Here is a 17,482-nt window from a genome sequence, read left to right on the forward strand (position 1 = left end):
ATATGCAAAAACTATATAAAGGGATGCTTGAAAGTTGCTACAGATAACATAATTGTATTCCTTAACCTAAAAAACATAGGTTTAGATACCGGAATTTACTTTCTATTCGTTACGTATCCCGAGATATAGGCATAAACAGGTTGTATGGCGGCCATTTTGAATTTATACAAATTAGACACTGATCCACCACTCGAATTTTAGGGAACTTTTAATACGTTATTTTAATAGCTCTTCCGGGTCAAATGCAAGTGGAATCGTTTCTGTTGCAATTAGTTGTGGGTTAACCCACTTTTTGTCGTATTTTGACTGGACTATAGTCCCTGCCGGCGGACTCCAGTTAAGCACTATTGTCCTTCCACACAACAATAGAATGATTGTCAAGTATTTAGCATTACAGTATATGTGACTCCAACATGAAACCTGCCTTATTATGGGCCAGGCGTTATACATGTAGTTCTCGATTCCTGCTTTAAAGACGAAGAAGCAAAGAATTGACACTAATGACCCGGAGTCTGTCCCCTATGAAAAGTACATGATGAGTTAGAGATTGAACACTCTTATATGAGTTTGTTAAGATTGAGGTGACGATTCTAAATCATTTCAAGGCAATAGCTGATTTGACGATGATGTGTAATTTAAGAGTCTCAAGACATCGTTACATTCTGCTTCAATTCGTTTGATCTCCATCGCCTTTAAATCACGTACCCAGTGATGGGCTGCTGAATGCGAATTTTTATGCGTGCTGAAGAGTCTGTTATCAGTCGTGTCAGGGTTGGTGTTGCTTTGTACCCAGTTTCTGACGTCTTCACGGAGAGGTAGCCCTACAAAATCGTACAAATCTTGAGTGACTGCCAGCGGTGAGTCAGCGAAATCTTCGTACCTGACGAGATGGTAGCGGCCCTTCAACCACGGAGGCACGAGCTCAGGAGACAAAAGGGTGTTTTTCCTGATCCACTGGCACATGCCCCGCACCGTTTGAACAGTCTCGGGCGTCGAACTAAACAGTCCTAGAGTCTGCAAGCGATCAGGAGCAGCTGAATTCAGGCCATTATGAAAGCCCGACTCCGTGATGCGATATTTAATCCTTGAGGCAGCCGCTCCACGCGGATCGCGTACGAGGTGGATGATCTTAAGGTTGATACCATCGTCCACGATTAGAGGTTTAAGCAAATCAAGGTCTGCACGAATCAATTTCGTCGCCAATCTGCCACCGTATCGTTTACATATATCGCTTGCACGGCTGGGAGTCTGCATCATACATGCTATGTTACTTTGGCAAATAGCTCTGTTGTTTCTTTTTCCGCCCCATGCATCCATCAAACCGACAAAGTCTCTTCTGAACGTACACTTTGAGAATTTCCGAATTATGTCTCTTTGATTTGCTTTCAAAGCCCAATCCGTGTAATGATACCTTTGTGATAATATCTTGGTAGCGTACAATGGTTCAAAAATATAAAATATGTCCTTGTTCTGATTGAAAAGCTGACCGAGGATACTTGAACCAAATCGCCATAAAGTTAGTATTATTACAAAAGGAGGCTCTACACTTGTCACTGCTTCAGTCTTCTCGTCATTAGAATAGTCATCTTCTGACTCCCATTCAACATCAAGCTTCCTATTTACTGTCTTATAAGTTCGAGCAATACCATTTGCGTCGGTAGGCCTACCTGTAACCTCTGAAGAGTTAACGTGGCTGTCTTTTCTCTGTCCTAGTACTTGATCGTTTTTCCTGTCCATGTAAAGTCTCGTCACATACGAGTCATCATGTGAGCAGAGAGGTGCATTTACCGGCATCGTTGAACCTCTCAAGCGCCATGAGAGATTCGCGTCTGTCGCTAAATCACTGCACGAGAGAATCACTGCGCACAAGACGAGTAGGAGTAACACCGGAGGACAACATGTCTTGAAAGGTGGTAAAGCACGTTCCTTCATCTTGCATTAAGTGGCAAACCAACGCACAGTCATTACTAATATGCAATAATCCGTTTATTCGTATGAATTGCTATTGTTAGTCTCTCTAACAACATTTTTGTTGCAATTTGCTTCTCACTGACATCGAAGCGCGTCATCCACTAAGACGGCAGATGTAGAGCTTTTGGTACGCATCATCAACTGCAACGCCACGTAGACGTAGATGCATTCGTTCGGTGTACTCCTGTTTGCATTAGCCTCCGAAGGTTTCTTTCATGAAGATCGCAGCGATGGCGTTACGTAAGATTCATCTTTTGTTGCAGAAACCCAAGTTGGGCATTGCGAACAATACTCGTAGATGGATGAGAATCCTGTCAATCTCTCTCGTTTGCTGAGTTCTCAGGAGAATCCGATGCCCTCTTCATGGCCTCCGGCCGTAAGGTTTCCTTTATAGGCCTACATCGTATTTACCGAGTGTCGGGAGTTGCATGTGTGTATGTGTGCGTGTGAGTAATAAGGCTTATAAGCAGGAGACCGATAAAGCCTGATTATTGTCCAAAAGCTTCTTTATAGGGTCTCGAAAAATATGTGTTCACTGGGGTTTGTCTTTGTGTGAAGCATTGTCCGGTCAACAATATCAAATTTGCATTGTTTGTTTGTTTGTTTATTTATTCACCGTATAAGATAAAAAGATAACAATGATACAATACAACTGGAATATTTATAACTGAAGAAAAACGGATGGATTGCCCTTCTCAGCTCGGCCTTCATGGCCGTGCTGGTCTTCCGAGGGGTCCAACTTCACATGAACAAAAAATTACAATAGTCGAAACTCCATACAATAAAAACAACACAAGCTTACTTACACATAATGATATGATGCGAAAAAAAATGATACATCAGTGTACAAAATCAACTAAAACAACATTACAAAAAAAAAAAACTTATGAAAATGATACCCCCATACCGACTACCAAAATACAATGTTCCCTCCCCCACCCGCAGCCCTCCCCATATAACATAATGTTTTACATAATACAGAGATACGTGATCATTATCATAAAATCCAATGTAATACATAATTATTTATAGCTTTCTTAAAGGAATTACATGATGATGAAGATATTATATCCAAGGGAACAGTATTGTACATTGATGCCCCACGGTACGCGAACATACGTCTACAGTACTCTGTTTTAGGCTTTGACAGCGTCAATCTTCCATAAGATCGTAAAGAATATTGATGAGATACAAAATTAAACCGGTCCAATAAATAAGGAGCGCTGAAATCATTTAGAGTTTTAAATACCATTAACAAAATATGCTTTAAGCGACGTGTTTTTAAAGATTCCCAATTTAGTGTCTGATGAATAACGTGATTTGAAACATGCATATACGGACTGACTCTCAGGATCATTCTCCCCGCTCTATTCTGTAATTTCTGTAATCGATCAGTATACTTTTTATGGGCAGAATCATAAAGTACATCTGCATAATCAAACAAAGGTTTAATTATAGAATTATAGATTATCCTCATACTTTGTTCATTTAAATTAAAACGAAGACGACCCAAAAACCTTATCAAATTACCTATCTTCAAACACAATGTTTCTATATAAATATTCCATTTTAATTCTTGATCAATTATAACTCCGAGATATTTCACTGTTTGTTTGGACTGAATACGCTTACCAATTACCTGTACATTTATCATATAGCATCTTTTTAACATTGCGGGTGATCCTATCAACAAACATTCAGTTTTATCAACATTCAAACTCAACTTATTTAAACACATCCATCTATTGATGCCATTCAAATCAATGTTGATAGCCTGTTCAACTTGATTAATATCAGAATGAGAAAAGTATAAAATAGTGTCATCTGCATAAAGATGAATACTGCACACTTCAATCTGTTTGACAATGTCATCGATATAAATTGTAAAGAGGAGAGGCCCCAAAATGGAACCTTGTGGTACTCCGTAACACACTTCCAGGGGATCTGACATTGCATTACAAATTTGTCGACCAGACAAGTAATTCTCAAACCAGCGAAGGCTTTCATCGGAAACTCCAATAGAGTGCAGCTTCTTTATCATTGTGCAATGCTCCACGGTGTCAAATGCCTTTTTCATGTCAATGAAAACCGCCCCAGTGTACTTGCCTCTATCAATGGCGTGTAACCAGTCATCCGTCACTTTTAACAGTGAAGTGGTAGTCAAATGCTTTTCTCTAAAGCCAGATTGGTTTGGTGAAAGTAAACCATTCAATTTTATGAAACGAGATAGTTGCTTATGGACGATTTTTTTCAATGATTTTAGAAACACAACAAAGAACAGAAATGGGACGGTAGTTTTCCGGGAGACGCTTGTTACCAGATTTGAATAGTGGTATAATCTTTGCCTGTTTCCATCGTAACGGAATAATGCCTTCGGACAATGACCTGTTTATCAGATGAGTAAGGGAGTACACTATAACAGAAGCAGCCATTTTTAACATATTACATAGAAATACCATCAAGTCCTGAAGATTTCTTATTTTTCATACCACGAATTACGAATCACTTTTTTGGAGTAGCTGGGCGTTGCTTTTTGTCAAGTCTTCCTCAATCCCCATTTTCGTTCCTTTGAGGACACGGCGTTTGGATAGGATCATGCTGCGCATGCGATAGGAAACAAATTTGACGATGATTGTTCGAGGCCTTTCATTGCGCCTACTGTTGCGTGTCACCCTGCTTGCTGAGCGTGAGTCGTCCTCACTCTTCTTCGCAGGAAGTCGATGGGACCTCTCGATGTCATTCTTGGACAATTCAACCTTCAACTTCTCCCTGGCTATGCGGCAAACGATCTCGTCAGTGTCCTCACCAGCTGATTCCTGTATGCCGTGTAAACGGAGGCAATTTCGTCTGGAGTATTGTTCCTGGTTGTTAGCAGCTCGCCCAACCTTGTCCAGAGCTGAGCGTTGTCTTTCAACGATGGACTTGAGGTTCGCGATCTCCTTTGTGTTGCTGTTCAGCTGGGACTCCAGGGGGGCGTTTCATCAACGAGTTCGTCGGAGGTTTTCACCGACAAATTTGCAATCAGCCAATCAGACGCAAGGATTTCAGTAGCTTTTCAAATTTGTCGGTGAAAACCTCCGACGAACTCGTTGATGAAACACCCCCCAGGTCGATAATCCTTCCTTCACTGACTTCAATTCGTCGCATCATGTCGTCTAGTTCACCCTTTATGGCGTCACGCACTGCTTGAGGAATAGAATTCAGGAATTCTTCTCCCTTTATGTATCGCTTTAAGACTGCGTCAGCAATGCATTCCACATCGTCAAGCTTACCCGGGGTCGCCATAATGGCGGGTCAAATGAAACAAAGAAAAATGAAACAAAAAAAAATTCGTGAGAAGACATCCATGACAGTGTTAATTACCAGTGGTTTGACAAAAGAGATGAAGAACAAGACTGCACCCATCTCGAATAACACAGTCATCAAGCTTTATCAGTGTTGTGCTTGTCGATATTTACAGATGGGAACATGGGGCTGGCACGGGGTCAAGTCGTACTTTTCGAATATTATTTCCTGTTTGTTGTACAACAACCAAGGTTAAAACTTTTTTATATGACATTATGCTCCAAACAGATCATTTCAGGGGATGCAGAGACTCATAACACACTTAGATGAAAGTTCCAAAAAATGAGACATTAGGGAGCTTTAGATTTTAGACGCGCGGACGTTCAAAGGGGAAAAAACATGATCTGAGCGTGCGCAGTATAATGACCCGCGCTACTGCGCACGCTCAGATCATTTTTTTTTTCCCTTTGAACGTCCGCGCGTCTAAAATCTAAAGCTCCCTATTGATAGACAGAACGGGTACCCTATATTTAGGGGGAAGCAGGGTTCTGATAATGAAAGCGATGAGTGGTAGTTCCTTAGAGCAGAAGTCCCGCAAGACTAAAAAAAAGGGGGAACCAAACAAACTTTAAAGCTCTTCTATAGTGATAATTATACTCTGTTATAGTAGGCCCTGAACAATCTGAAAACGAAGGTGTTATTTTGGCACCCTCATATTCGCGTGCAAATATGGATGGCTGACTATAGGCAGCGTTATAATTATTATAAAATGCCGCCAAGCTCGCAAAGAGCAGGCAGGTGAGAAAAAATAGTCTCACCTCTCTGCAAAGAGTGTGTATTATGTGCGACGACATCCAATAACGCTTTGAATTATACCTGTAACAGACTGGGTTCAAATTAACGTGAGTGATTTGAAATACGCTAATAGACTCAGGTATTTCCAGTGATCTTGGTGCATTTTACTCAAGTAGAATTCAAGATCATTATATTCTACATGGATATGAAAACACATTGGGGCAGCTGAAAGTCATCACCATTTTCTTCCTCCTTCTCCTCTTCATAATTCTCCCCTACTTCTCCGTCATGATTAGAATCGCATAAAGTATGTTCCTCCTTTTCGATGTCCAAATTGAATATGGGTGGTTCTAGAGATTCCTTCATTTTGTTGCAGTTTTCGATGAAATGAAGACGGTCATTGCATAATCATTGTAAACATTCATTGCGAATCCGCAAGCGCGCTTTCATTATGACGTCATTGCTATCGTAGCTTGTTTTCGAACGCAGTTCGGGGATCGACACGCTCTGAGTGTTAATGAGAAAGGTTCTGTGAGTCTTCTTAGGTCATGCATAGCTATGTGTACTATGAGATTGCACGGAATAAAAAAGAATTCGACAAACATTAATTTCTTTTTTTTTTGGGGGGGGAGTACACATTCTCTCGACTTGTTACTGGCATTGCTGTTCAGGAAATGGATTATTATTGTTCCCCTTGTTTTCTGAAAGAGGTAAGTCAAGTGATCTTTCATATATCATACTGTATGATAATTATATAAATTTGAAAACACAAAGTGATAATGTATTCAGTTTACATTTTCGGGGGGGGGGGAGGGATATCTTTGTCCTCCAGTGAAGTGAGTAGAAAGTGAGTGTAGTCATATCATCCAGCTACGGTGGCACTGAAACTTTAAAAAAATCACAGCTTTGAACGGATTGTCCGATTTTCCTCAAACTTTCATTGATGTGTTCCACTATATAAATATTGATATCGATGCCATGCACTGACCGTGAATTGTTAATCTATTTTTCTGTCAGTGTTCACTGATATCTATGTTTGAGTCATTAGCTTATGATACTACTGTTCTCACTCGTCGCTAGATTGATGTACACAATTTTTGTCGATTGTTAACTCGTCAACAACTGTTTCACCTTTATCATTCTGCTCATAATACCGCCATATGGCTTCACTTTGATTCCACCGCAAACAACTGGACTATTAATATTGTTGAAAGTCATTTGCTCTCGACACCGCTGTCAAACTGCCGATGCATTTTCGTTTTAATCTTTCAGATTTACTCGCGATAACACAATTTATCTGTTTATTTGTATATTTTCCTATACGACATTTCAGTTTACTCGTCGAAAGTTTCATCTTATTTGTTTATGTAATTCCCGATACATCTGTAAAAGGAGAGATGTTTATAGTTACTTTATCAAAAGGCTTCCAAGTGATTAGTCTATAACAGTACACTGAAATGTTTTACTCCGAAACAGACCTATACGTTTACCGAAAAGTCACACATCGGATACAAGGTTTAAACCGTTTGCCAAGGCTTCGTTGAGGTTTATATCCGACAATTCGGCACAGCTGCGGCATAAGACTATAACCGCCAGACCCCGGATGACCGCTCGGGAGTGTGGAGACAAAGGACAGGACCTTTTTGGTGTTAGTTTGCATTTCTCTTTATAAGCTTTGTTTCCGATGCGAATTCTCTACCAGAAACAGTTATAGGGGCAAATCAGTCATCGAATGGATCCTATGTGACGTCAGCCTACATCTAATATACAAATTTCAAGCAAATGAGCTTATTCGACAATATAATAAGCTCCCTCCCTTCCAAAAACGCAGAGGAAACATAATGACATAAAGAGAGGAAGAATGTTTCTGGATAATGTCTGCCTAATGAGCAGAGCAACACCACGGCCCAGAATTGACATTAGCTAGATGTTCTCCAAATCCTCCCCCATTTGATTTTCACACTTGATACGAACCTCACATTCATAGTTCCTAATTTGATAGCTCTTTTTTCTCCATGTCTATAGCTCTCATACTGAATGGCCGCAGAGACGGAAATACTACTAACGGCTGGACGAAATTTAATTACGATTGGAGAATGCAATTTATTGCAAAAATGAGCGCGCTTAGTAATTTCATCGCTGAGTGGTTGAAGAGCTTGAGCCTCCAAAGACGAATATAAAGGCGTTCAGCTCTTACACAGCGATCGTATTTCGGGCGAAACTATAGGTTGCTCGAATCATGAAATCGGGAAATCCTATATAAGTTAGTTTGCATAATCTATACGGGAGGTAATGGAATTAATAATCTTACCTATACAATTATTCTGGAGATGTGAATACTGAAAACATCAATGATTCATTATGATAAAATTATTTGTGAAATTCTGTTTTTCTTTTTATGCGGAGTTGACTGCACCTTAAATTCACCATTCATGGTCGCTTGCTTTCTCGCCTATCGGATAGTTCCAGCACTATCTACATCCCATTTCATGGCATTCACTGTATTTTGCTCTCCGCCCCTCCCTCCCCTATTACCCCCTACAAAAAAATGAAACAAGAGAATATATTTCTGCGATTTAAGATTTTTATCAACATTATTGCATATCCCACCGATACTTTCGTATGTCTCAGGTTCTCTCATTCGTTTATTTTCGTTTTCCATCCGACAAGATGGCTAGATATCCCATATTATCCCACCGGACCAACACCCACGAGTTCGACATTGGCAAAATTGGCAAAATGTCCATGAGTCATACAGCCCATAAGTTCGACGCGAGGCAAATTAGGCCCATGAATCCGACAGTGGGTAAACGAGGCCCACGAGTTCGACACTTTGAGGCAAAAAAAAAGGGGGGGCCACGAGTTAAAAAATATATCACGGGGCATAATGTGTGTCGGTCTCATGGACCCTATATTTACCTAGTATCGAGCTCATTGGCTGTATGATTCGTGGGCCGAATGACTCATGGGCTGTATGACTCGTGCATGGTTGTCGAACAGAACACGTGACGTGCACCTGGGGCGGACCACTTCATTGGGTTATGCACAAAACGTTGACGTTGCGCAAGAGAGCAGCAACGAAGGAATAATTATTCTAATGGTGTTATATGTCTTTGACGATGTTGTCGTTAATTTCATTTAGTTCATGACTAACAAGGATATTCAGTATTGAAGTCCTTATAGATTGAACTACGCTGTTATTCTCCTTTAGAAAAGAAAGTAATGAAGGAAATAATGTAGACAGACAAAGTGACGCAATCCTCTTTCACTAATGCCAGTAGGCCTACCTATATTCAGTGCTCTATACATACACTATCATTCCTGACTTTCAGACGAAAATATACTTTACAAACAAATCGGACGTATTAATTTGAACAAATTTCACATGTTTCGCGCAATTTTTTTTCCGCAAAAATATACGCAGAGAGGCTCAACATAACTGCAAACACTCACACAATAATCACTCATTGATTTTGACTGCAATCTGTTCAACCCCCTTAAAAAACAAAAACAAAACTTTGCGTCACTAGAAAAAAGAAATACACACATTAATTTCATGGAAAGGATGTGTCTGTGTGAACGTGCGTCAGTGCATGTGTATTTTGTACTACTGAGAAAAGTCCTCGCCCGAGGGGCCCTGCAAGCAAATTTATTCAATCAGTCAGCCGCAGAGGCTTGGGTACACCGATCGAGAGAGGGCGGACTTCGAAAACTCGTTCGGATTTCCTTGTTTACGCACACCTTTGTTGTCGAAAGTGAAAATCACAACCAATCAGCACGAACTTTGCCAAGGGCTTAATAAAACACAATCTCTTGAATAAACAGTGCATGTTATCAAAGATCATCTTTGATGTTAATTGGAACGCTTCAACACATTGGAGTAACAAACTTGGTTCGATGAGTGTTGGTGTGAAGTTAGATTGCACTGATGGGTCTACTTCATTAAAGTGTTGGAAAGTTGCAGCTGCTGAAAGTGCGTTTCTGTATACCAGTAGTTGACTTCGTGGGTTTGTGGGGGGTGAAAAAGGGTGACTTCAAAACATTTTTCTCATTGTTCCAAGACACTTGCCCCGGTCGGGCAATTGGGCAAGCTCTTATGACTGGCTGAAGCTGGTGCATAATCATTATTCGGCGCTGATGGTCGATGGCCTAGGGCAATTTAATTGGTCGAATACTGTGGACGGCTATAGTAATCAGTGCTGACTATTACTCGGTGGGTGTGGTGCACGGGTTAGACTCCTGTCTGATAATCACATTTGTATGTAATACGACTGTGTTATAAGCATGACTAATGTATGTCTGTTACTATAATGTGAATAAACATGGGAGTTACCAGTGGGTGCGTTGGTGCGAACGCACCCCCTTCAGACCCTAAAAAAAAGTTTTACTTATCAAGTATGTACGCACAATTTAAATCTCCATGGTTTTGGAGGTGGGACACCCCCTTCCAGACCCTCCCCCGCTCATAACCATGTAGGCCATGGGGTGAGCTGGTTTTTTCGCTTGTTTCGTTCCGACAACTGCGGCACTAAAATTTCTCCACAGCTACATGTAAACAAATAACCTAAAAGGCTACAGGAAAAAGTTCGACACAAACCCTCCTGCAGTATTTTGGTAATTTAGGGGGAAACAGTGAACTTTTTTGTCACTGAGGAGCTGAATATGCACACTTTGCCGTGTACGATAGTCATTCGCGAACGATCATGTGATGTATGTTATCCAATCCGAATCGAGAATTATTGTTTACGAGTCAAAATGGCCGCCCCCTGTGAGCCTGTCGACGCGTCTACGTCGTCTGCTCTGCCGAAACTTTTAAGATGCGTTATTATGCATGTAACATCGATGAAGTTTGAAAATTTCACGGCTATGACAAACCTAAGATAGACGAAACCTATTTTGTGTGCCAAAGAGTGGATCAAATTGAGTGGGGGAGACCGTGAAATCGCAGACCAGAACGAAGTGATTCAGCTGCTCAGCTCAGGGGGACTGACTGCAACCTACGTAGGATAATTTACAGGTTAGTTTACGTGCGTACAGTCGTAGCAGTCGACACTGCAGTGCAGTCTCTCTCATATGCGTAATGTTAATGACCATGGCCATGATGACTACAAGTACAACGTTAGCTGTGTTATGAACGTTGCTTGTGTGTGTTATAATGGGCGCTAATGCAGTAGCTTAGCCGTTAGCGTGTCTGTTACATTTTAGATAAATTGTCTTGAATTTCACCTTGGCATGGCATAGCGCCGTTAAATGTAGCCTAGATGTAATTTTACATGTTGTTCTATGTACAGCCCAGGTTAGGTTGATGTAGCTGATCGGTGATATTGTTTTGTAAAAATCTTGACACACAGGACTGGATTGAAAAAGGTCTAGCAGTTAAACTGCTTGTAAATCTATATTTTCATAATCATGGCCATGGAGTATCGTAATATTAAAAATCCATCCTGTTTCTCTCACCCCGAAATTGGCGAATCTCCCCTCAAAACACACATTTAGCATCTCATTAAATTAACTTATTAATATTTAATATAAATAGGTCTAAAAAACCAACAATGACAATAACATAATTTCAACAATTAAACTCCCTAAAACATATGATTACCATTATGTTGTGCCAAACTATAAAGCAGTGGGTGGTGGTGATAGTGAAAGGCCAAGGATTACTAGTATTAATGATGATAAGGCAGTTGAATTCATAATTATGATAATTGATATTGCATGTGATCAGGTGCTGAATGCTGTAGATGTAATTTAAAATCAGTAATTGCACTGCAAGTACAAGTTGAAGTAGTTGATGATGACAATGATCATGAGGTGTTAATGATTTATACCTGGCATAGTACTAGGGCCTATTGGTAATTACAAGATTCAAATATTGGCAGTCAATAGTCTACCGTACATTTAATGATATATTGAGTGTAATGTTCAACCCCTCCCTCTAGCGTTTAGCCTTTTTTTCCCCCTAACAAAATCCAATGGCGAATCATTGCTGTTCATTTCTCCATTTTATTAAATAGGATTCCATGAAACGTGCTACAAGAGATTTATAGATAGCAAACGCCTGAATCTCGCTAGGAAACGAAAGCTGAAGGAGGAGCCTGGTCCGTCAGCAGGAGCATCTGTTTCCTCCCCTAAGACGCTCACAGCAAGATCAAGATTTTCTTCTGGAAGCTGTTCAGGTTCTGTTGTGTTGCCTGTAAAATGCATCATTTGCAACAGAGTCAACCTGCTCATTACTTGCCAAGGGAAATAGGTTAATATGATTGATATTGAAGCATGAAAACATTGTCATGTTACTATAAGTTGTCCTCGATAAAATGGAGCAATATATATACACCACTGAAACATGCACACACGTACACAAAGAACTTCAGTGCAAAGTTCAGAAACAACAGAATGTACTGTATATGCATTAATGCTTTGGTCAATGTGATTGATATTCAAGAATTGACATCTTACCAAAGTTGTGCATGATAAAATGTCTTTGTAATACAGATTGCTTCCTGTATTTTGAATGCCAATGTTTATGCAACATGTTTTGACTCCTTGCCTCAGTATGTGATTGTTCGCCCTTTAGCAAACATTTCTGCCCACTATTATGATTTGATTAGGGTTGAATTATTCTAAGAACAAAGATGTTTTCCTAAGTCTGGTTTTTTTCATAAAACTGAATGACTACGATCAAAATTTGTTTCTCCCACTCTGGGGGAAAAAAAATTTAACTATTATTAATACTGAAACAAAATCTTCATGTAGAAAGGTCAGTACAATGTAGGTGTGAGTACAAAATCAGTTTGCTAAAATTAATACCAGCCAAATGAAAATTGTGCATAAGTTGAGTCAGGTTTGCACAGATCCTATATATTGGAAGTTAATTGCAATGTTATCATAATTTTTAATGCCAAACCTGTTTTATTCTCTCCAAGATTTTCAGGTACACATTGCCTCCAATACAGAATCCAACAGTTTTCACTCATGAATGGGTAAACTATAATTTTGCCTTTATTTTATATATTTGCATTTTTCAAAACTTTTACACCCTTTCAAGGATATTTGGACCATGGAATGTTCCAGGAAATTTATTAAAACTAGAAAATTTGACTGATTATCATTTTGAGCTATCTTACATGAAAGGAGGTAGTGTCCCACCATGTTATAATCTAATGATAGCAATGAAAACTTCAGGAAATTTTATGAAGATTAAATTTTCTAAAGTACTGTATAATATTTCATGAACAACGTGATTGTTATGTGATCTAAGTACATTGCATATTAAAGCTTCTTAAGAAGAAGAAGAAAAGAAAAACATGTTTACTGATAAACAATATGATCTGTTTAATAGTAATGTCTCATCTGTGTAAATGAGTTTGTATGTGTGCGTATGAGTGTATATAATATGTCAGCGTTTTTATGCACCTGTGTATGTGTAATGCACTGATCAATACATGTATTATATCATTTTGTGTGTTCATGTTTATGATAATCTTTTTTATGATGCTGATGTGATAAATGGCAAAGGCATGTAGAATATTTTAATACACTTGGGTATATTGAATCTTCATAACTATGTGTGTGCGTATGTGTGTGTGCATGTGAGGGTGTGTGTGTGTGTGTGTACAATAAGATTCTCCCACATGCACGCGGACACACACACAAACAAACGCACTGATTTTTTTTTTCTTTTTTTTTTTTGCCTTGAATGATTAGTCATTTGATTAATAACATGTCTTTGAACAGAATATAAGGCATTTGCCTTGACCTCTGACGGTCAGTCAGTGCTCTCTCTCATATGGTCTCGAACCACTCTCTTGTCTTCCTTTGCATAGCCAGCATCAGGAAAAGCTGAAACATGAGATATAATGCAACTATTAAACCAAAACTTCACTTTTTTCTAGGTATATGGCTAAAAGCAGTGCTTTACAAATGTGCATATGTATTTCAGCTTAGAAACACTATGGGAACTATACTGCGAATAGCAGCCCCATACGCATAACTGCGGCCAGCAGCCCCATACGCATAGCGTCATGGGGCTGTGAACTGTAGCATACAGGATCATGACGGATGTGTTATCGCGGACAAATATCAACTTAAAATCGGGAAAAAATCTTCAATTTGAAGACTTATTAATAAATTTGAAATATTGATAACAGAGTTCGTGCAAGGTTTGCTTCTGCAAATAGTTTCTTTCTGTTCAAATTGATGACTAAATGTGACTCGGTCGAGAGGAAACTGGGAGAGCTACACTGAATTGACGGCCAGCGCATGCACACACAGACATCTATATCCAGTCAATGGATACGAAATTTGTGCGCAGTGATGTGTGCGCCTGCGCTGACCGTCAATTCAGCGTAGCTCTCCAAGATTCCTCTCGACCTAGTCATATTAAGTCATCAATTCGAACAGAAAATGACTATTTGTAGAACCAAACCTTGCACGAACCCTGTTGTCAATACTTCAACCTTACTTGTAAGTCTTCAAATTGAAGAATTTTTGTTCGATTTAAGGTTGACATTTGTCCGCGATACTATTCTGTCATGATCCTAAATGCTACAATCCGAAGCCCCATTACGATATGTGTATTGGGCTGCTGGTCGCAGTTTGTAAAATATGGATTTTCGCAAAAACTGCAGGATATTTCGAGGAGAACTTTTTACAGTATATTTAGGATGTACAAAACATCACATTTCCGCATTCAGAAAGTAGTGCCAGTGTTGCTGGAACGAAACCCATTTTCTAAGCCTCTTTTTCAGCTTCACCCCATGGCCTAATGGTCTCGGTGGGACATCCACCCACCCCTCCAGACCCTTCCCCGCTCATGCGTATACTTAAGAGGCCTTTGTTTTTTAACTTGCCATTAGCTGAAGAAACCCGGAAGTGGAATCAGAAAGTTGCGCTGAAAGGCCTGTTTGTTTGTTTTTGTTTTTTGCTTGTGAGCTGATGAAACCCGAAAGTGGAACCAGAAATTTAAACACCTCCCCCTTGAAAAGCTGGTGACGCCCCTGATACTAAGTAGTATGCAGTGTAGGTTACTGGGTGATAAGTAGTGTGTTAATGTCTGCGTGTATTGTACCACGTAATATTATGTGCACATGTATGAGTTACGTTCCGGCCGTAAACCTACAGTATGTATGGAAGTGCGTAGGTCTATGTCTAGTTTTACAGCCAATATTTTAGATCTCTTCAGTCAGAATAACCATGAATGTTGAGATAAGTGTAATCACAGATTCTATTTCAACGCAAAACTGAAAAATAAAACAATCTTGTGCCAGAAGAGGAATCAAATTTCTCTGACATGAAATGGGAAATACGATTATAATAAATATGCTCATCCCAGTCAGTAACTTCATGAGGGACTTTTTTTATATTTAATTCATTTTCATTCCTCGTGCTAAAAATACATTACGTTTACAAGACAAGCAGAAGAGAAAAATATACCACGTACATAATAGTACGTGAGGGATCAGAAAAGGCCATATGAAGCCTATCGGGGCTAATTCCCTGACAATAAACAAGGTATTCGGTTTCAAACCTATGGTTACATCCGACTTGTGGTTGAATAAGCCGTACGGTGGGACGCTTTTCAGCTTCACGCTAAATGTCATTTCAAATAGACCTAGTCACACTTCCTCGAAATCGAATGTAAGGGAGCAACTTTCTACAAATCTGAAGCATATTTTACCCCAATATGTCTAAGCCTTTTTGAGGGTGTTCTTATCGTAATTCGTATATAAATTGGCATTGTTAACATCTCTATCGTTTAGTTTGGCTTGTCCCTCTTGTTTACATGGGCCCCACCCCAAACAAGGCGAAGTTCAGAGCAATGTTTTGAATGGCGTCACAGAGAGGTCCGTTTCATTCTGCGCCTGCGCCTTACTTACCGACTGACCTTGATATCCAGGGACGACGTAATGTATCTCGCGATGTAAACAAGTCCTCGTGTGTGCGCGTGTGCCTACGTGTGCAGCAGCATGTTCCCTATGAATCTACGGAAAGACACGCATTCGCTTCACAGAATTAGAAGCGCCACAGCGAGCAGCAACTTGGCAAAACACTGCGTGAATATCGAGAAAAACTTTAGTACGTCATCGGATGAGAATGGAATAGTTTGTTCGTGGCCTTTAGAGCCGTTTTGCCTCGTGCAAAACGGCAATGAGAAACTCAATCAACTGTAATTTCACGTATTTTTAGTGGAAATCCGTCAACAGGACATTCAGTCTAGCGTCTGTCACCCGATCAGGTCGAGCTGAAGGAAGAAAGTGTTGTTATCAAGTTTACAGACTGCAACGGGCTGAGATGCTGAGCTGAGCTGGGATGTCGTTGTGGATGAGTCGCGAGTTGTATGCTGAAATGGTGAGTGGACTTTGTAGGGGAATGTTTTCCCAAATGTTTTACAGCCTACGCAGCTAAAGTGGAACAGTTTTTGGCATCCAATGTGTCGTTCGGTTCAAGGCACAATTCCTACTACAAAAATGCCGTCGTCGCCCGCATTTTCGAACCAGATTCCACGCAACTTCGCGGCTGCCAGCGTACCTCATTTGCACTTGCACAAAGTTCCGTTGTTCGGCAGCAAGCCTTCGACAGCGGGAGATTCCGTGACGAACATTCGGGCAACTGTGTTCGGGGATCCGTTTTCAAAGGGCAGGATCTCAGAGCCAGGGCAAGCATGGAGGAAAGAGGAGCGGTCGCCTGTAGGACTTACCACCCGAGGCCAAGGACACGACAGTGTGGACGGGTCAAACAGTCATAGCCATCATCACAGTGTCCATCCTGATGAGGTTGGGGTCACTCCCGTCCAGAGGTCTATTGCATCGGGTATCGGGACAGTCTTCATGACGCTTGTCAGTGAGTATAATGTGTATACATTTTTAGACCCAATAAATCTAACGTTATTTTATATTTGAGGTCAAAGATGTTGAACTTGAATGCATAAAAGCTAGATCTATATTTTATCAACGGGGGTCTTGTACATGTTTACTTCTGGGTCTTCAGACCAGCCACCAACTGTTGTTCGAATAAGAAGTAACGTAAGACAGAAGCATGATGAAGAAAAAGGTACTAATGTATTGAGAGATCAAGGAATAAACTGAGTTCAGTGAAATGTGGACAGGGTCGAGTCGCCTAGCATATCATCCAATGGGGTATTGCAAAATTGTTTATCTTATAAATTCAAGTTTAATTCATTTGAATTGTATAAATCATGATAAATTAGTATTGATATACCTGTACTTTCAGTCTTCTCATATCTACCTCACAGTTGATTCATGAAGTACTGATATTAGTATACAAATGACGCACAGGTCTGAGTGCGTCAGTCGGAATTGTGTGCATATAGGTAACTATGGAATGCTTAACCCATGAGGCGAAGCCGAGTGGGTTTAGGCTTAAATTCCATAGTTACCGCATGCACACTATATTCCGACCGACGCACAAA

General features: G+C 40.2%; 1 protein-coding gene across 1 annotated transcript; it reads right to left on the reverse strand.

Annotated features, from left to right (window-relative positions):
* Nucleotides 1-600: 600 nt before the first annotated feature.
* On the reverse strand, nucleotides 601-1,254 carry LOC139720858 (carbohydrate sulfotransferase 3-like). The gene has a single exon (XM_071632193.1). It carries the CDS (start codon nucleotides 1,252-1,254, stop codon nucleotides 601-603), a length of 654 nt encoding a protein of 217 aa, XP_071488294.1.
* Nucleotides 1,255-17,482: the final 16,228 nt, after the last annotated feature.

Source organism: Diadema antillarum, unplaced genomic scaffold (genome assembly GCF_040938485.1).
Source record: "Diadema antillarum isolate AM-2024a unplaced genomic scaffold, OU_Dant_1.0 scf00000134, whole genome shotgun sequence".
NCBI classification, from domain to species: Eukaryota; Metazoa; Echinodermata; class Echinoidea; order Diadematoida; family Diadematidae; genus Diadema; species Diadema antillarum.

Excerpts from the sequence above, each read along its gene's own strand:
- LOC139720858 (XM_071632193.1), bottom strand. The coding sequence starts at position 1,254 with ATGCAGACTCCCAGCCGTGCAAGCGATATATGTAAACGATACGGTGGC.